This window comes from Epinephelus fuscoguttatus, linkage group LG9, assembly GCF_011397635.1.
Source record: "Epinephelus fuscoguttatus linkage group LG9, E.fuscoguttatus.final_Chr_v1".
NCBI classification, from domain to species: Eukaryota; Metazoa; Chordata; class Actinopteri; order Perciformes; family Serranidae; genus Epinephelus; species Epinephelus fuscoguttatus.
In genome coordinates this window covers 18,992,513-19,013,167 of record NC_064760.1, presented here as the reverse complement: position 1 = coordinate 19,013,167, position 20,655 = coordinate 18,992,513, and the positions used below count along the sequence as shown (strand labels likewise).

The 20,655-nt window shown below is 42.1% G+C and overlaps 1 protein-coding gene across 7 annotated transcripts in view; it reads left to right on the top strand.

Annotated features, from left to right (window-relative positions):
* The window catches only part of atp11c (ATPase phospholipid transporting 11C), a 64,376-nt gene that overhangs the window by 10,304 nt on the left and 33,417 nt on the right, over window positions 1–20,655 (top strand). For all 7 annotated transcript variants that reach the window (XM_049585040.1, XM_049585039.1, XM_049585036.1 and 4 more), the window contains exons 2-3: window positions 12,360–12,479; window positions 13,941–14,030. In XM_049585040.1, the coding sequence (XP_049440997.1) occupies window positions 12,360–12,479; window positions 13,941–14,030 (210 nt within the window). The remainder of the gene's footprint in view (window positions 1–12,359; window positions 12,480–13,940; window positions 14,031–20,655) is intronic.

Genomic DNA, 20,655 nt, shown 5'->3' with positions numbered 1-20,655 from the left:
CTATGGCTGATATCTTCTATTCTCAGCAACTCACACCCAAACAATCTAGACTGATAAATAGCACTACAGGTAAGAGAGAAAAAAAAAATGCATTTTTGATTTTTGGGTGAACTGTCCCTTTAATGTTCGTAGTGATTAGATGTTAGACATTACAAAAGTTGTCAGCTGACCATGGGCATTGCAAAACCAGTCAGCACAATATCTGTCTGTGGCTTTTTGAGGCAACTGAATGATTGAGGAAGCAGCTCACAGTACGAGGTCTGGATGAGTTTCCCCTCCTCCCCATTGTCGAGGGACACGGTGTAATGTAGGCCAGTACCAGCCCATGGTACAGTACGCTCTGTGTCTTGTACAGCTGCGGGGATGCTAGTAGAACAATGAGCCTTTGCCTATCCACAACAGCTCCTTAGGATCAGCCCTCAGTTCAAGTTGGACTATTATTACTCTGTGGGGGCCATTCATCACTGTGCAAACAGCGGACAGGGGAGAGAGTAGCCTCTGATATGGACTCTGTAGACTATGCCATAGGCCAAGTGTTGGTGGATCCATGATGGAGGTAACACCTGTTCTAGCTTCACTATGATCTGCTTTTTCTTGATTTGGCAGCCTCAAAATATGGATACGCTCTGTAGCCAACCAACCCAGAAAAAAAATGGTACTAATGATGATGTACACCCACCTGTTAGTGATGTTTCTGAGATAAATACAGGGAAGTCTGGAGCTGGAAAATCAAAATGTCTTATCCAAATCTTAAGAAGCAGTATAATTAATGTTATGAAAAGTTAAACACTATTTTCTAATGAGACAATTAGGACTGCACAATTTGCAAAAAAAATCTTGATTATTTTGACAGATATTTCAGTAGAAATGGTAATTTCTACATTTCATATTCACTGAAAAAACATAAAAATGATGATGAGTGGTTTTTGCAGGGGTCTACACCAAACAAGGATGTACCCTTATAGCTGGAATACAATTTGTAGGCCTCTGTAGCACCCAATGGTTCATTTATGATGGCGTGTTGTGACACATTTTACTCTTATCAAAAAAATTGCAGCTCCGAGATTTGGATATTGTGCTTGGTGGTTTTGCTATTTGGCTAATATTCTGATTAAGTGTGCACCCCGAGAGACAATATGGTCTTACTGTATGAGGTAAGCTGCTTAAATTGTACTAAATAAATAAGTAAAGATGTATCTGTTACACTTATATCAAACACGGGATCTTTGTGCTGAAATTAGACAAATTAGCACTTGTGAAATGGCTTTATTAAGAGCTTGTTTGTTGCAGCTGGAAACAAAACAGAGGTAAATACCTCTTGAAGTCACTGTAGTGACAAACTTTTCAAATTCTGTTTTGATGTTAATGTGTCTATATTTTCTTCAAATGATAATGTAGCCTCTGTAAATTCTCTGCAGCCCCGGCAATGAGCGCTCGGATGTGTAATCAAAACTGAGAGAGTTACAATTAGTGAGACAGAGTGAGGATGCTGGAAGAGGACAGGCAAGTAGGCTGACAAGAAAGAGCGAGTGAAAGAGGGGCGAGTGCCAGATAGAGTACCGCAGTGACTAACGGCATTGACTCAACCCGTGCATCTTTCCCCTCGCGTTCAAACATTCATCACTCAGCTCTATTCAGCCTGTCATAATAGCAACTTTATGTTGCGGTTAGGCTGTTTTTACTGTTGTCATCAACATTTCTTGCAACGGTTCACTGGAGGTTGGGCACTTGCTCCGGCATTATTCATTCCATTACTCTCAGGATATCATTCGATGTTTATGCCCAGATTTACTCTCATGTCATAGATCCTCTCTTGGGACTTTCCCTCTCATGGTTTCTGCTGTGTTTGGCGAGAGGAGAAGCTGCTAATATGTACTGCATTAACAGGCAGATAAGGTTGACCTGTGATGAATCCACTTAAGCCGAGAGCAACATCATAAAATCTGATAGGAGCGATAAGATGCAGCTGAAGCAGATGTTTTTAAGTAGTTGATTATGATAAAGGACTGAGCCACCCACACTCTTCAGCCCACTCTTCTCATGCACTTGGCACAACTCAGTGAGGAATTAGACTGTGCTTGGTTCATTCTGTGCAGAGAATTACACGAAATGGATACTGAGGTCAAATGGGAACACAGACTTAACAACGAATCTGTCGTTCTCAGTGTAGCGCTGAGTGTTATTAGTACACGTGCAGGACATAAAGAAGTACAAGCACAGGTCCCCAGTGCGCTCTCTTCTTCACACAGCTCCCTCACACCTCATTAAATGTGTTTAAGTAGATTTTCTCAGTGGATTTTTTTGAAGCTTAATGGCACAGCTCCTGCATTCCGCACTGAAGGAGCTTGTGTGTTTTTCTCGCCTGTGTCCGAGATGCAAAAAAACACATGAGCGGACAAGCTTTAACCCACTGTATTCTTTTGGGCTTGATTTTTTTAAAATTTCAATTTGCTTCAGCACTTTTTTAAGAATAAGTTACAGCATTGATTTTATTTGACCTCGAAATCTATTCGTGTCCGGGTGAATAACACTCTCTGTGCTGATGTCCCACCTGCTGTCACTGGCCTTTTCCCGTCTGCGCATCCTGGTAGCATCTTTATTTGCCTGTTTGCTTAGAGATGCTTGTCAGTTTAACTCGTTTGACACCAAACACTCCTCGTCTGAAGATACACGTGTATGCTGCTGGAGACACGCTTCAGACGAACCTTGACACCGAACTTAACAACTAAAGATGCAAGCATTAGACACTTGCTGTCCGGAGCAGCCCTGACAGACAGAAGCACTTGGATAACAGCAGTTGTTGGGAAGGGCTGAGCAATATATCAGTGCTACATCAATATTTTGATATGAGACTAGATAGATTGTGGGTATCGTAATACCCTAAGTGTTGTCTGTTACTGGTTTTAAAGGCTGCATTACAGTAAAGTGATGTCATTTTCTGAAATTACCCACTTAGTCATTATATCCACTTAACTGATGACTGTTTATCAAAAAATATATTAAAAAAAATTATAAAAAATACATGAAATATAAAAATATTGTCTAATATTAAATAACAACAATAATAATAATGATAATAATAGATCTTATCTATGTTTTCTGAAAGCACCAATAGTCTAACAGCATTGTCACAGTATACAAAATGTTGCATTTTATTGTGCCTTCCATGCCGATAGTGTATTGTGGTTGTATGATGAAACTGTATATTTTGTAATGACATTTTAGGTCTACATGTAAAAACCCAACTAGAGACAAGAGTTGAAAATTAGCAATAGCTATAAACTCTCTGTGCAACACATCAGTCCCATTCTCTGTATTAGAACTACATATGTTCAATCGCATCGTCCCTATTAAATGAAAAAAAAAGAAAGAATTACAGCAGGTTTTCCCTCACACTGTCACATCTGACTTACTTTGGATTTGATTGTGTGATTGCTAGAGCAGAAACAATTATTAGATTATATAGATTATATGAACAGCAAATCATTTGATTATTATTTTGATAATTGATTACATCGTTGGAGTAATTTTTAAAGCAAATATGCCAGACATATGTTGATATGTATGGGAATCTCAAAATTCGCATCAGTTGTGATACACAGGGCTAAGATGCAAATATAAAACTATTATTGATGCATCATGATGGAGCACATTTACATAACGTATAATATGATTTCTCATGCTGGTTGTGTTCCCAAAATATTTTAGTTTAGTTTGCAAATAGTGTGTCTCATGACAGTTGAACTTCTGTCCTCCGAGCTTATCCCTTTGGTCACTGTCACTTTGTCCCTTTACCTGTCTACCTCCCAAACTGTTTGCACTTCTGCATGTACATATTTATTTGTCGTTATGCATATACATTTTACATTCTGTGTATTCATTGCACTACTGATCTTTTTTTCATACTTTGTAATATTTTATCCCTTATTTTAACTTGCACTACTTTATATCTAATATTCTCTTTTTCACTTTAATCTTTAATAAATCAGTTTTTGTGATGTTGACATGTCAGTTACAAGAGCATAAGAAAATAATTAAATAACTGAAAAATAATGAGATCTAACGAAACAAAAACTGCTTGGGTGAATACACATTTTTACAGCCTTATGGATTAGTGATCAATTGATTAGTATTCCAGTCCAGTGTCGTCTTTTTGAGTCTTGTATAGAGTCAATATTTCCCATTTTCATTCTAGTTGTGCTTCTTCTAGTCTCAGTATGTGTCAATTACTTAACTAAAAAGATTTCTTCCACAATTGTTAGCCACTGGTCCTTCATTGATGGTGTTCCTAGTGATAGCTTTCTTACTTGCTACTAGCTATATTTTGATCAAATATCTATCACTAGCAGTAACATTTTCCCCCCAAAATTTACATGGATAAAAGCACCAAACAACTGTTAGGAACCTCATATCCTACTATGTGCTGAAGCTCTTTACATTCCATTTCCCAAAATACAGTTATTTTCGGACATTTTCTGTACTTGTGTGATTTTATTGATATTATTCTTTATATCTATTTCTTATACGTATCTAAATTTCATACCTGGAGGGAGTCTGAGACCAAAGTTTTTCAATGGCAGTGACTGCTCTTGTAATCTTCGTACATTTGACAATATCTGTCTCTTTTCCCTTTAACGTAATAGAAACAAGAATGCTTCCATGTGCCAGCTTTTAAACCAGGGGCTGCTGGACGGCTTGTATCCATTTGCGGTTGCTCATGTTCAGCCTTTCTCAACACAACTCAGGAATTAGCAGAGCTAAGAGCATAAACAGGATGCATGTGTTTTCCTCAGTTAACTTTCCCACTTTAATTGGTTTAGTTGTGAGGGATGCACAGCCCTGTATTGCAAAAGTGTTGTAGGGGATCATAATATTAAAAGTGGAGTTTTAAATTTCATGATTATTAACTTTTCTGCCTCGAGACAGTCTTTCAAGAATAATTTTTGCCCCCACCTCCAATGGAATTGCTTTTCTGAGCATATATCACTGTTGTTAGACTTTTCATAGACTAAACAAATAATTGATTAATCAATAAAACAAGCTGCAGGTTAATTAATAATGAAAACATTGCTTTGGCAATTGGCTCAACTTCCACAATGCCTTTACTGCCCATAGTGAAGTTAACAGAGATTATATTTGACAGGGTGGATGCACTGTGGCTATTTACATTACACGTTACACATCCTACTTAGGTTATAGGTGCTGACAGGTTTTCCAGCTGAGATGAAGAGATGACAATGCATCTGAATCAATCAGTCCAGGAATAAATATTACCATTTTCAAACGTTTCCTTTTTTTTTTTTTTTTTAGACTTAGACTAGTTTATCCACGTTGTTTACATATATAGAGGAATTATAATGCACACCACAGTCTACAGCACAAATTACAATGTAAAAAGTTTAAAAAGAGATTTTACTGCTACTGTTGTGATGGATTGTGTTACAGTGTAAATGTCTTTGTACTCTTCTGGTTACTCACTGTGTTCAGCAAACAGCGTGGAGATTGTGACAAAGCGAGATAGTCACTGAATAGTGAGATGTTGTGACAGGACGCAGTGTCATCAGACCCGAGTCATCGTTGGCACTTTGGCAGAAGCTGAATACACTCTTATATATACCACCACCACCACCACCACCACCACCACCCCGTGCTCTCAGTGAAGCACCTTTCCCCTCTGTCCCATCCTGTGCTGGTGTCACAATCTTCGCATAATTCAGTTTAGAGCATTATTTGATGTAAAGTTTCAGACTTAGTCAATCCTCTAATGCACCGTTTATTTCTGACTGAGCAACGTCTCAGCTCAGTCGAGCATTGGATGTTTGCGTTATTGATCTCCATTCGTAGCCGATGCTTTTTCATCAAGGGTGAATCTGCTGCTAGCCGTTGACATACTGCCGCTTGACTCTTGGTCACTTTTTGCTTTACTTGCTAAGATCGTTGGCATCCAATGGCTGCGTTGACCTTTGACAATGAGGTATAGATAATGAAATCACTTCTATTTTTTCCTTTCATTAGCATTTCCTGTTTGGCCTTTAGCTCACTATTTTTGAGATGAGCATTACGATCACGTAACCGCTCAAAAATGAAGTGGGCTGCATGGTCTGACCCTCATTATATTTTACAGTGAATTCGCCACTAAATCAATGGCCATTCAATAGTTCTTTCTTATCTTTAGGACCCCAGGGCACGGACCGCTTCCTCATTTTATGCAGAGTCTCATTTTCAGCATGAGTTATGTGTGTGTGTAGGTGCCAACATTTCTTTTTCAGAATCATCTCCGAGGCTCGCAGCTCGCTTATGTAGGTTTTTGCAGCGTTTCTGTGGTGTTTGTTTATCAGAAAGGCCTGCGACCTTGAAACTGCGCATAAGCGTGCCCCCTGTGCATAATCAGTCCTAAAGAGATGGGCACAGGTGAGAGATTGGCATTAGTGGAAGCCAGCCAATGAATACTGTTGACCGTCTGACCTGTTACCCTGACGCTACAAGCCAGAGCCCTTTGCAGGGCCTTTTAAGGCTAATTTGTTTTGTAAATTGTTCCTTACTTGCATTTTGTATTTTGCGTGCGCGGCCCTTTGTACATGATTGCTTTTTCCGCATCTACATCGTCTCCTAATGTTATGTTAGCTGATCGCTGTGTTGCATATCTGGAATGCTGCAAGTACATTTGTAGATGGCATTTTTTCAGAGAACACAGAGGAAGGATAACTGCCAGAAACTCTGCATCTGATTCAAATAAATGAACAAAGTAGTCCGTGAGGGTGTCCTTGGCTTACTGCTCCTCCTGGGGGCTGGTTGTTGTTTGATAAAGCAAACCTGGATGTGCTTGTGTCCTTGGATGCCGTTGCCGTTGTACTTCCTTTTCTCTCACACGTTTTTTTCTCCCTCCTCCCACTCTCCCCCTTCATCCTCTGGCAGCCCGGTCCGTCCGGTCCTGCTGAAGGAGTGTCAGTGTGTGCCGAGCGGGTAGGGGATGGTAGATTTGACAACCATACTGAGGTGTGAACATGGCTGCTCATGCATAAGGGAGCATTATGTAAGGCCGTTGGCTCCCTTCTCTAGTCTAGACTGGGGAGACGATGGGAAATATTTTGGAATTAAGATGAGGAGTTTTTCTTTATTTTGTGTTATCTGACCATTAATGAGAAGCAAATTATTGCATAAACTGAAGTTATGCAGGCCATGTTTGTCCCTGCATGCATAAATTTAGGCTTCCAAGTGTTTGAGGCTATTCTTTGATCTAACCTCTTGTCGGCAACAGACTTTGGGCAGCTCGCTGTCCAGGTGGCCGTAATTCACACGTTCCCTGGCACTCGTCCAGGATCAGATGTTCATGGTAATGTGTCCCCTCTACCCACATGTTGCTGGCCTTTGTATTAGATGAAGCAGATCATCGGCTTGCATAACCTTAATAATTTGCAGGCACAGTATTAGCGGCACAACTTGTGCTTGAGCTAAAAGTGCAACTGCATTGAAGAACTGGTTGGAAGTGTTTTCACTTGGATAATGTTGTTGAGTTTCGTGGGAGAAATACATGGATAGTGTGGGACATGCACAAGCTTGTTTTTCAGGTGCTGATTTTGACTGTTAGTTTGTTACTTTATTCAAGTTTGATCAACCATACACTCATACAGTCACCATCTAAAATAATGCTTTTAATGTACAAAATCAAAAAATATATATTTTTTGAATATATTATAAAAAGTTGGACTACCCATGAATATTTTTTAAATACCGAAATTTTTGTTCTTACTTATTGATTTAGGTACTTGCTCACCTCACCCATTTCTCCAGGTGCAAAAAGCATGAAATGTTTTTTTTCCCCACATTTTATTGGGATAGATTTATTTTGGAAATTGTCAGTGCTACAGAGGGATTATTCATATAAATATTGAACACATTCATGACGCGTGTATGAACTTGCTCATGGGGGAAAACCAAAAATCTTGGTCACCTCGCTGTGACTGGGACACTTCACTTGAAGGCATGTCCCATTCACGTGAAGCTGAAACAAGGGAAAAACTGGAAAACAAGTTGACGTTACAGGATTGCACTTTGCAAGATGTAACATGTTTGTGGGTAGACAAGCTTGTTAAAAAATGATTTGTACAGGTTTGTTGTCTGTCTCTCTCCACCAGTTCACATAACGTAGATATGAGTGTAAGAGAGGGAGAGTGAGAAAACCGAAATCACAGTTAGGGTTGTAAATGAGACTTCGATCTGAATTGATATATCAATTCAGTGATCAATGCTCCAGTATAATCAATGCAAAGTGAAAACATCGATACATAATATCATCTTTAGGATATGTTTTTATTTTGAAATTCCAAGGGTACGTCTTTGTCACCAGTTCCATCCAAGCACACCTCCTTCCTAGCGCCAGTACTCTTGCCCATAAACTGAATGTTCATTTCACTACCATAAGCAGTCTTCAATGCATTTTCCATGAATTTGGCAGTACATCCAACCAGCCTCATAGCCACAGACCATGTGTAACCACACCAGCACAGGACCCCCCACATCCGCCATCTTCACCTGCAAGATCATCTGAGACCAGCCACCTGGACAGCTGATACAGTAATTGGTTCGCACAATCGATGAATTTCTGCGCAAACTTTCAGAAACCCTCTCAGGAAAGCTCTACTGTCTTGAGATGACAGCAGTTGGTCATCGTAACACACTCGTGCGTTAGTGTGGCTGGTTGGATGTACTGCCAAATGAATGGAAAGACACTGAAGATGCTTATGGTAGTGAAATGGATATTCAGTTCACAGGCAACGGCTCTGGTGGACATTCCTGCAGTCAGCATGCCAATGGCACCTGCCATATCTGTGCCATTTTGCTGTTGCGATCAAACTGCACATTTTTAGAGCAGAACATTTTGTGACCATCCAAAGGCACACCTGTGTAGTAAGAAGTGCTCACATACACGGATGTTAACAAATTTGTGACCAAAATTTGACGGAAATTAATCTATTGAGTGCATCAAAAAAGTCTTAGATCTTTTATTTAAACCTGTAAAAAATGGGAGCAAAACCAATAATGTTACGTTTGAATTTTTGTGCAGTATCATGATTTGTGATTTACACCTCTAGTCACATTTCCTTATTAAATGAGTAACAACAGCAGGTAGAAATCAGTTTGGAGCTGAGGACATGTGTAGTCGAAAGTTCATAAACCACAGTGATAAAATCAGTAAGGTGTCACAGATAGGAAGCAGACAGACAGGCTGAACCACAGACTATTAATACCCATGTGACACATAAATTGAATAAATAGAAATAATAGATTTTTTTGGAGGATAAATGGAAAATATTGTCAGCAGTAATCATAAGTGCTATATCGTAGGCAACTGGACTTGCTTGAGTTTCTTAAAGACATTTCACCTCTCATCCAAGAGGCTTTTTCAGTTCTAATGGACCGGTGCAGAGTTGCAGGCTTTAAAACCTGTGTAGGTGTGAACCCTGTTGAGGTCACCTGTGAGCTCTGAGTTTCAGAGTCATTAAGGTCACATTTGAGTTGTTGACTCACCTGGCTGTGATGTGTTTCATTAGGGTTGCCTACAATATCACTTAAGATTACCATGACCTGGATGACTGAGAATCTTCACCAACATTGTCAGCACTATAGTTTCCCAGAAGCACCTCAGATTTTCTAATATGACCTCAAGATTCCTTGAAAAGAGGCATTTATCTGATGACACACATATACAGATACAGTAGATGTAATTTGAACTAATTTGGTACTCAACAGCTCATCATTGTAATATCTTCAGAATGATTATTGACTGATCAGTTAGTCTGCCCTTGAAAGAGGTGGGAGACGTCTTCATGCATGGTGAGATAAGGAACACGCTTGAGGATAAGAAAGAAGAGGAGGTAGAATCAAAGGGTGTAGTAGCTCTGGCTGATCCAGTATACTGGCTTTGTCGCTATCATGATCCTGCAGCCCTTGTGGCTGTCCACCCAAAGCCTCAGGATTCCTTGTGTGTGAGATGTCAGGAATAGAAATTGAGGCCATTGAGAGAACAGCATAGGCCAAGTTTTCTGGGCTGCTCTCTCTAGGACAGAAAAATGTCATGTGTGCCTGTGCGCAATTTGGATTCATTCAGGATCCCATTTAAAGCCGTAGCTGGTAACTTTTGTAAAAATAACTTCTTGTCGTATTTACAGAAACTCACTTTATCCACACAGCAGTCTATGAGACAGAAAATCTGTGAATAAGAATCATGTTCCTCCGCCACCTTGTAGTGCTTGTAATAGTGTTTGCAAGAATCCCCAGCACTTGAACGAAAACAACCAATCAGAGCTGAGGAGTTTCTAAAGCAGCCGCCGATCATGTCAATCACAGCTTGTGAACTGCGGCCAAACTGACAAACTAGGCACCGCTGATTAAATATGAATAATGATTCTGTCACAAGACGGTTCCTGGCTTGAGCCTAAGGTAGGGGCTTCCGGCCCCAGTCCATCGGTCATTGGAAGCTGTATGTATGTGACTCTACATCGCCCTTACGTGTGAATGTGACTGTCTCTGTGTGTTAGCCCTGTAATCGTCTATCGAACTGTCCAGGGTGCACCCCCGCTGGGATAGCTGTCACATGCAGGTGACAGGTGTCAGCTGGGATAGGCTCCAGCCCCCCGCAGCCATCAACAGGACAAGTGGTTATGGACAATGAATGACTGAAGGATGAATTTTCGTGTACTGTTTAGCTGTAAAATGAGAAAGTTTGTGACCTGGCCACCAAGTAGAAAACAGTCAAACCCGAACAAAGCACCACCCTCTCATTTCACAGCTAAACAGTGCACTGAAATATGTGTTTGAAAACATTTTAGGTAAGAAATAGGCAATGCAGTAACAAAATCTTGATTTGTTTTTGATCAGTGCTGCCTAGTTTGGGAGTTTGACTGCAGTTCATGAGCAGTGATTGACACGATTGACAGTTGTGTTAGACTTCTCAGCTCTGGTTGGTTGTTTTCATTCACGTGCAGTGGATTTTAGCAAATGCCATTAGAAGCACTACGAGGAGGAGGATTTTTTCTTTTGTTACAGATTATCTGTCTCATTTACGACTGTGTGGGTCACCAACTGTAGCTTTAATGACGATAAATCTTAATTGTAGTGATGCATGCACTAATATGATACACTGGATCTGTATTGCTTTTCCCCTATTAAACAGCATTGTTCAGACATGACTACTCCACACGAAATCCTGTTTCTTAGCCACTATTGTTATAAACTTTGCTTGGAACAATAAGAGCTTACAAGCCTAAAAATAATGTTAATGTATGAATTTCTGCACTTACAGTTATGAAGCGAGTGCTGTTGCAGCCCCAGGTTACTCCACACACAGGAGAATGAACCCAATCAGCTCCGCGCAGTGCGGCACACTGATTTTAAATTCAAAAAGAAAAAGGTCCTACCTGACACTTTCCATCTTGGGTCATCATTTATACTGTTTATTTGTGACATTTACGCAAGGAAAGCTTTCTTAAAGTAAAGCTAAGACAACAATCTGCCCTCCCTTCCTTCCTCGGTGATTCATCCTACCTGCCTTTTATGGAAGAGGAATGCCCTGGCCACCTCATGTTGAGGGGAGTCCAGCGTGTCTCTGGCTCCTGACCCACGTCCTGGAGTCTGTCCTCTGTTAGACATTTGGCTAATGTTTGCATGCACACTTTTTTGTGTGTGTGCACATATCACCCTGCCATCTGCAGCACGACAAGGTGGCTCAACCCATAAATCTGAGCGCAGCATTTTTTCTCCCGGCTGCCCGCATTTATGACTCGTCTATCATCGATGAGTGACCACCTGGGAGAGGAGGAATTAAGTTATAGTCCTCACACAATCACCATTTTGGCCCAGTGATCCTTGTCATACTTTTCTTCGTCCCCTCTCGGAGTTATTGGCTCGTGCTCAACAGTTGAGTGCTTTTGAAGTCTTTATAATTTTCTGCACCACTGTAGAAATTCTAATCTCTTAATTCTTGACCTGTGGGTGGAATTTAGGCCCCATCAGACTGTAAGATGTTTTATGGCCACAACAAATCCTGTGTGATCATTGTGGATTTGCTGCACCTAAAATAACAATGCACCATAAAACAAGTCTTTTGTTTTCATTGATTTATTCTACATCCCCCTTGCTGCAGTTAGTGGGTCTAATTCTGGCTTACGCTCAAGTAATTCTTGTTTCTTGTATGATAAGCATTTTGTATTTGTTTAGATGTAACCAGGCTGGTTCAAGTTCTAATTTCTGTTTTAAGTGAAGAGACGTACTGAGAATTACTAACATGTCCACTCTTTGCTTTCTCTTTTTATCTTTATCTCTTCCCATCTCTCCCCCCCTTCCACTGCTCCGTCCTCCAGCTCGGCGGTGATGAAAGAAGAGTGGACAGTAGGACTATCTATGTTGGTCATCGGTCATCTTCCACCACTGAGGCTTTCATCCCACCCAAGTTCTGTGATAACAGGATTGTGTCCTCCAAGGTACGAAGCGCACTCACACACACATGCCAGGGCTCCAGTCTGGCCATACACCAAGATAAAATTCATATACCTCTGTTTGTTTCCCAGCTCCTCTGCGAATTGTGTTTCACCTGCCTTCTGGCATTTTTCTCCTCTTATCTAACACTTGGAATGAACTCCTGAGCAGTCCTGAGCATTCCTGTGTCTTCTTCTCTTTCTTCCTCCTCCCACTGCCTCTCCACGCGCTTGTCTTCGCTCCCAACGGAAGGCGATTATTTGTCTGTCAGGGGAGCACTAGCTGTGGCAGTGAAATACATGGCTGCTATTAATGTACTGGCAGGGTGGGCAATTTGGTCGTTTCCCCTGGGCTCTGATAGACCACACTTACCCTCCCCCCTCCCTCACCTAAATCTCACCTCTCAGTACTGTGTCAGCGTCAGGCTCAGACAGGTGCTGGCTGCTTTGCTTATTGATATGAAGGGTGAAAGTGATGAGGAGGAGGAAGCGATGTGAGTGTTAAGACGGCAGTGGGATTTATAGTGGTGCAGAGGGTCCCAGTGAGGATGGGCCAATCAATTGGCTCCTGCCAGTATGTCAGGGTAAACAGCCTTTAATTACCCCGGCTGTAGTGTTTATGCTCCTCCATGCCTCTGCTCTCCATCATCCTGTTGCTTTTGCACTCCGCAATGTCCAATCTCCGCCTCTCCTCTCTTGCTCTGGTTGCTACTGCACCACCACCCTCGCCGCTGCTGCCGCCACCCCCCTTTTCTCATTACTTTCACTCTCTTTTCTCTCTGGCAAAATGAGATGGGCCATTCTGCTGCCGCTGCATTTCAACACTATCCCCATGCAGACATCCCCCTTCATAAACAGTGCTTTATTGCTGTTTCTGTGCGGGTGTGTGTGTGCGCGCACGTGCATGTATTTGTGTTTTTCACCCTCGTACTTTGTTGTGTGGCACCGTGTTACCAGCAGGGTATTGTCGAGCCGTCTCTCAGGGATTTAAAGCAGATAAAAGTGTCGCTTCAGCCCCGATGGCATCAGCAGTCACGGCCACTTAAAAAAGAACAAAACGCCCAGATACAGTCACCAACCTGATAAGTTCATCGGCTCTGCATTCAAGGGTAGCCAAATTAAGGAGATAAATCTCTAATCTGAATCAGTGGAATACCTGTGGTCCCCCAAGGGTCGACTCCCTAGGCAGTACAAAGAACAGAGACTCGGAGCTATTGAAGTTGCCTCTCCTCTCCCTCCTCCCCAGCACAGGCTGAAAGCACATATGCAAGACTCTGAATATTGAATGCCTCTAATCTCTCTCCCCTTGCCAAGCCTTTCTTTAACCTCCCTAAGTTCTGTTGAAAAACATCATGGCTGAATGGGAAAATTATGCAGAAAAGAGCAGTAAAAAGCAAGCCATGAACTCTAACACCCATTTTATTTTTCTGTGACTTAACATGCATGTTTTTCTCTTTCCTCCCACAGTATACAGTTTGGAACTTTCTACCAAAGAACCTGTTTGAACAGTTTAGAAGAATTGCCAATTTCTACTTCCTTATCATCTTCCTGGTGCAGGTGAGGACAAGCTTTGTCAGTGTGTCAACCCAAACACAGATAAGGGTTTGTTTATTTATGTTAAATAATGACTTCATGGTTTCCAGTTGTGACTGTGGTGTTGTGTCCTGAGGGCCTGCACGTACACACATGCCTTCTCATTTAACATATGAAGTGGGTTTAAGCCTGTTGATGATCAGTCTCAGCGAGTTAATGTGTCCCATCCAACTTGGCTTTACAACCTGTGTTAAATAGACCTGTACAGTGTGTATGTATCCTGTGAGAAACTTCTGTGAGAGTGTGAGAGAGTGTGTCCATTTGCATGTGGACATGACAGGTGTGACACAGATATTAGATGTGTGAACTGTACAGGATGTTTGAAACAGGTGTGCAGTCATAGCTGGTATCAAAATTGCTAAAGCTTCCCTGAGGGCATGACCACTGTGCATGCATGTGTGTCAGTGGTTTTTTAAAAGGTTTTAAGAATAGATATATTCCTTGACCTGTGTCACACACATCATTTAATATTCTACAGTCCTGAGTGCAGGAAATACCACATGCATATGCACTGTAGTACGCGTAAAATTTGAGCTTCGCGCGTAATTCTCAGCTCTACATGCGTCAGTGCACATAACCTGTACTGTCAACTCATGCATTTGTTGACCACAGGTGACATTTTTCTCATGCTCTCACACCACATGTCCATTTTGTTATGCAGCGAAACAGAAATTAATAACTGATTTAATGTTGTGGCTTAAAGAAGACACTAACAGCGCACGCACAAACAAGCAGCAGCAGCACCAAAATACACTGCAGTCAAGCCAGTTGTGGCCGCACTGTGGTGAGGTTAGTTATGAGCTGGATATTTGACAGACATACACTCCAGCGGCACCTTCTTACTCAGTGTCACCCGATGTTGGTGGGAGGAGGACAGCTAGCTTGCTTCTCAGCCCTCTGACTGCTGGGGGCTCATCAGTGTATTACTCTTTAAATGACACAAAACCACTGTTATTTTGAAAACCTTTGCTTGCCAATATTAGTGAAAATTATTATTAATTTTTTTTTACTAAATTGGTGTCATGTCGGAAACTTATTTTCATTATTGATGTCTTGCTAATTTATTTTACATAAATACTTTTAAAAGAAAATAATGGCAGTTTTTTCAGTAACTTCCATGTTATATATCCCAGTGACACAAATTAAATATCAAAATATATCACTACACAGGACAAACCTCCTCATGTGGGATTTCAGTGCTTGATTTTATGAAAAAAAAAAATCATTTTTTTTCGAAACCTTCCGTCACATTTAGTCTAATTCATATTCAAAAATAGAATTTAAAGGTGTTTTAATCATGAGAAGTTGGTGATCTAAGTTTAGAGGTCTATTCTGTTAGAATTATTGTATTAATATAACAAATATCTAAATAAAATAAAACGTTTTCATATTGAGTTTGCTGAGAATCTTCTCAAAATTTTCCTATGACCATGCAACATTTGAAATAGTTTCACCGCACATGACTGCAATTTAGGCTGGATCTGTTTGTGGCTGTGGCAGAAGTACCAGGACAGAAACACCAAATGGTGCATATTGGTATGAGTAAAAATACAACAACAAAATGACAAGTGTAATTTTTAAAGTTATATGCACTAGTGCACGTACAGAGAAAGTATTTTGAGCCCTGATACACACATACACACACGTGCATATTCACAAATGTACATTAATCCCACCTAGTTTGTTTTTAGACTAATACATTTGAATTTTGAATTGAAAAGGGAGGCTACAATGTCAAAGGCCCATCTTTCTAAAGAAGTATCCATTAGATTGCAGGCTAGATTTTTGCATGTCACATCTAACATTTGCTTCCATTGCACCAGAGTTGTGAGATCATGTGTGAGCGTAATACTGGATTTTGAAGGGCTGTCAGTAGGAGGACTCGGGAGCATGTCGATTTTATTTTTATCCGACATGTCGGTGGGGAAATTCCCTTGAATTGGGTTACAAGGTTTGAAGCATAAATCTGTACTTGAGACAGTTTTTATTTTAGCTTCCACTCTCTCCCAAAAAGTCACATGCAGTAATTTTGGGCAATCCCAAAATAGAAGTATGCTTTGAATTGCATATATATATATATATATATATATATATATTTTTTTTTATTGTAAATGCTTTTGTTATTCTCTGAAAAGAAAAGACTTATTGTACCAGATTTTTTTTTCTATGTCTGTCATTGTTAGCTTGTGTTGTGTGTGAGCGGCCCTGTCCTCATGAGTGGAAACTGTGAGCTGGCCAGCAGCACTGGCTAAAATGCTCTGACTGGCATCTGTATTCCCCTACTCTGTGCTCTTATCTGACCTCTTCTCTCCTCTTTGGGACGTGGCACTGGTTGATGGTGTAGGGAACAAAAAACAAAAGATTTATTGCTTACATCTGCACTTGCTCTTCTCTCATCTCAGTCTCTCTCTGTCCTTTTTTCTGATCCACAGAGATGGAAACTAACCTCTCTGCTTTTAGCAGTAAGCTAAACTATGGCGGCAAACAGCCCTCTAGTGTAAACAGGTGCCGGTGTTAGGTCTGCACAAGAGGGATGTGCTCTATCTAGTCCGCATGCTGACTGAATGAGCTCACAGTGACTGCCTCCAGAAGCCCAGCATTGCACTAAACTGAGAAGTATCTGCTGTCGCCAAGTAATTCCATCATTCTTAAATCAATAGCAGATCAACTGCAGTGTTTATTTTTCCCCCGGCTCTTGTTTCCTCCTGTATTTACAGTGGACGCTCAGTTGACAGCCTTTATTTTCCAGTTTGTCTGGTTTAACTCGGTGATCCTCGGCTAATGGATGAAGGTGCTGGATTTTGGACAGTTGTGAGCTAACGTGTGAAATTATCATGAGCTAATGCGGTACACTACAAACCGCCAAGCATGTTTGCATCACTCCCACAAATGCGAGGATTATCGGTGTGTGATGTGTGCAGCGTAGACTGTCTGTTTGTGTGTGAATACATTGTATGTATGTGCGTGTGTGTGCTTGTGCATGTTGATGTATGACTCAGTGGGTGTCCGGGGTTTGCTGACGGTGTTTACCCAAGCTGCAGCGTGGTTGGCGTTTCTCCACTAATCCAGCCTCTCTTGAGGGGCTCCTTATCCCAACCACTCAGTTTTTCCCATGCAGCCCGCTATTATATCAGAGCGTGAGGATGAGAGGGAAACAGGTACACAGGCTCCGTGTGCACTCATTTTACACTCGCATCTTCGCAGACAGAAATAAACCATCTCACTTCCCCTGAGAAGCTTCATGCAAATGCTCTACCAACCGCCAAATGTCACGTGTCCTCCGATTCCATCCCACCCTCGTTTTGTCTCACCCTTTGTCATTTGGTCTCTTTCCTTCTGTCGTTCTTTCTCTCTTCCTCTCTTTGATTCCACCCATCTCTCTGCAGCGCTGCACTGCTGACGTCAGCAGCCAGGAAGCCCTCTGTACTTCTGAGTGCCACAAATAGACACAGGCTGATAAAAAAGCACCACTCTGCTATAAATAGCCCTGCATGTCTTTGCTTGAATTTGATCGAATGGGAATAGAGTGCAGTGAGAGAGTGAGAGAGAAAGCGATGAGACGAGGAGGAGAGAGTAGGGGGGCGGCGAGAGGGCAAAGGGGAAGGAGGACGCGGGGGCCCACAGCGCTGCCCTGGAACCCCGGGGATCTGCTGTCTGTCGCTCACTCTGACACACTTCCCGGCTCAGATGAAGGGCTTTGTGCTGCTCCGCTCTGCAGCTCTGATATCACACCAGCACATCAGCAGCAGCACACAGTTCACTCCTATTGCTGAGATGTTTTGGCTTTGCGTTTGGTGCAGAGGAGGAAAGGTATTTGGCCATCTGGAAGTTTGGTGAGGATTGTTGTGAATCAGCGTGGATAAACTGTGAAAGACACGCTTGGGGAGAATTGTGCACTGTTTGGCAGGAGTACAGTAGCTGAAGGTTTTGTGTAGGTTTTAGTTTTCTCAGGAGGTTGCTGTTGCAGTATTTTTTCAAGAATGATACTATTGACGCATTAAAGGGCAGTTTTCACCCTCACCCTGTTCAGAAATGATGGCTGTCCTTGATACAGTTCTGTGAAGCTTGTCAAGTCTGATTTCACACGATATTTTAGTGTCAGATCAAAGATTTGGTTGGGTTTTTTTTTTAGAATCACTGTTTATGTACTGATACTAAAAAAGGCACCGCCATCATTTATCTCTTTTTATAGTCCTTTGCTGAACAGTTGCCATCAAAATTGCCATAGAAGTGTCAAAGATAAATAAAAATCAAACAACATTTACGCCGAGAGTTGGCTCTGTAAAGTGTTCTCTCTGTGCCGTGGTCACCCTTTGTCAGGTTTGGGCCATCTGGCTGCTGCATCAGAGGGACATGATGTCCTCAGTCCTCCTGCAGGTGCCTTTTTTTTTGCTTTGTGTGATCAGTCAACCTTCAATCCAGCCATGGAAATAGGCAGAAATAAAGTGCCCCATTACCTTTCTCCAATGTTCAGCACACCAGTGGGAAGTGTTCTCCTTTGAGGATCTGGTCATGCCAAACAGTGGAGAGCTGACTGACCAGGGTAAACCTCGAGGCAGTCAATAATCCACTGGCTACATAGCCTATGGCAATATTCGAGGTGTAATGAGTCTTTAACACAGAGGCCCTTATACAATGCTCACGCACACATACACTGCTCTTTTGAAGCACTCTCACCTCTGGCTCTCTACACCTGAGGCTACTGTGGCAGAATACTTTTTGCTTCTGTCTCACCGGAATCGCCAACCACTACAAATATAATGCAGACTCTCCTCTGAATCTGCACTCCTCCAAATGGTCGATGTGCACTAGTCCATCTCTGCCTTGTAATTGATTTGTCCTCCAGTTAATTGTAATCACAGTAAAACTCTGGTGAGATACTAACTCCCTGCCCTTGTACTTTCTGTGAGTGTATATGCGAGCGAGCGGGTGTGTTTGCATGGGTACAGTGTGTGTCTGTGTGACACCAGAGACTGCTTCAAAAACGCATCTCCTGCTCTTCCTTGAGCTGATGTCTATCTGACAGCTTGTAATGCTCCTGGTCAGAATACCAACGAGCTGGATGTGTTGTGTCTGTGCGTGCTGGAATACACACTCCGGCTCAGGGGGAGACCAGCCTGCTTTCTGCAGGATCAGAAATGCCAGGATAAATCCATCTTATGATGGTTTTAAGGAACACAGAAAACACACAAGGCCATTTGTGTGCTGGGGCTTTAGCTGGGAGCCTTGGTCAGGTGCTGCTCCTAAACTGGTTGTTTGGGATTACCTGATCAGTGGGGCCACATTTAAGCTCCTTTCCCACTGCACAAAAAACACTAAAGGCTAGTTCACATTATGTGATTTTCACCCCGATTTTGCGTCACGGAGACTATCGTAATCTTTTGAGTGTTCATACCTGGTGATGTGTGTTACTGTCATCGGGAGTCTCGCCAACTGCGTTACGACCTGTGTGTGCACACCACAAGATTTCTCCACCGAGCCCTCGCTGACAGAGCCCCAGATAACGCGGTGACGTCACCAAACTTGGAGACGACACATCATAAAGGCATGGATATTCTTCCCAGTGTTGAATCGGGTGTGGTCTGTTGAATCAGATCTGCCTCCAGGGCCTGGATCCAAACACAACGTGCTCCCCGTGATCCTGTGGACGCCGCCATTGTTGTTGTTGTTGCTTGCTGGCTGGTCAGTGTTGCCAGATCTTGGGAGAGAAACGAGCAACCAGGGCTATGGAAACAAGCCCAAAAGAAGCGACTAGACCTGGCAACCCTGTGGCTTGTCCTCCTCACATTTCTTCCGTCCTCCTGTGGGCTGACGTGGGACGTATTCCGCCTCTCATTGGCTGATGCTCTTTGTCAGTCGTGTCACACTTCTCCAGCTTTATAGCATGCCAGATATCTGGTCCCAGTCGCAGAGGAGGGGGCGACTTGCTTGTAGGCTTGTTCACACATGAGGACTCGTCGTGGCAGACTATCTGCCGACTCACCTCTGACCCAATGTGGCTCCCAAGATCCTCTGCGACATCAAAATCGCGGTGAAAATCATGTATTGTGAACTAGCCTTAAGACCCACTTTTGTTTTTAATGGTAAAAGCTGCAATTGGCATTCACTCCTGGGATGAATGACTTTGCAGTAGTCACAGGTATTTATCAGCTTCAATTCGCAGTTATGGAAATACAACACCCGGATAGATGTGCTAATTTTAGCCTATTTGCTGGCGTGATGCAATGATGGGTTGCCACCAAATACCTTCTGTCTTCATCCAAGCAGCGCTCAAATATCTTTCATGATTTAGTTGGCAGTGAGATTGAAAGGGAGACTGCTTAAGTAAAGAGAAGTGTAACATTGTCACTGGCCCCCATGCTGATTTCTACTGTCTACTACCCTTTTTCCAGTTTGACTTCAGAAATGCATACTCATCTTTGGTCTACTGGCAGATGTAAAGTAGTCTGTCACCTGTGTTCAACCCCCCCCCCCAAGCTGATTTTGGTGGGAAAAAAAGGTGTTATTCTCATTACACACAAAAATAGAATGCATACACACATACCCATCCCTTATGCACAGCCCGGGCAGGTAAGGTGAGTCCAACAAA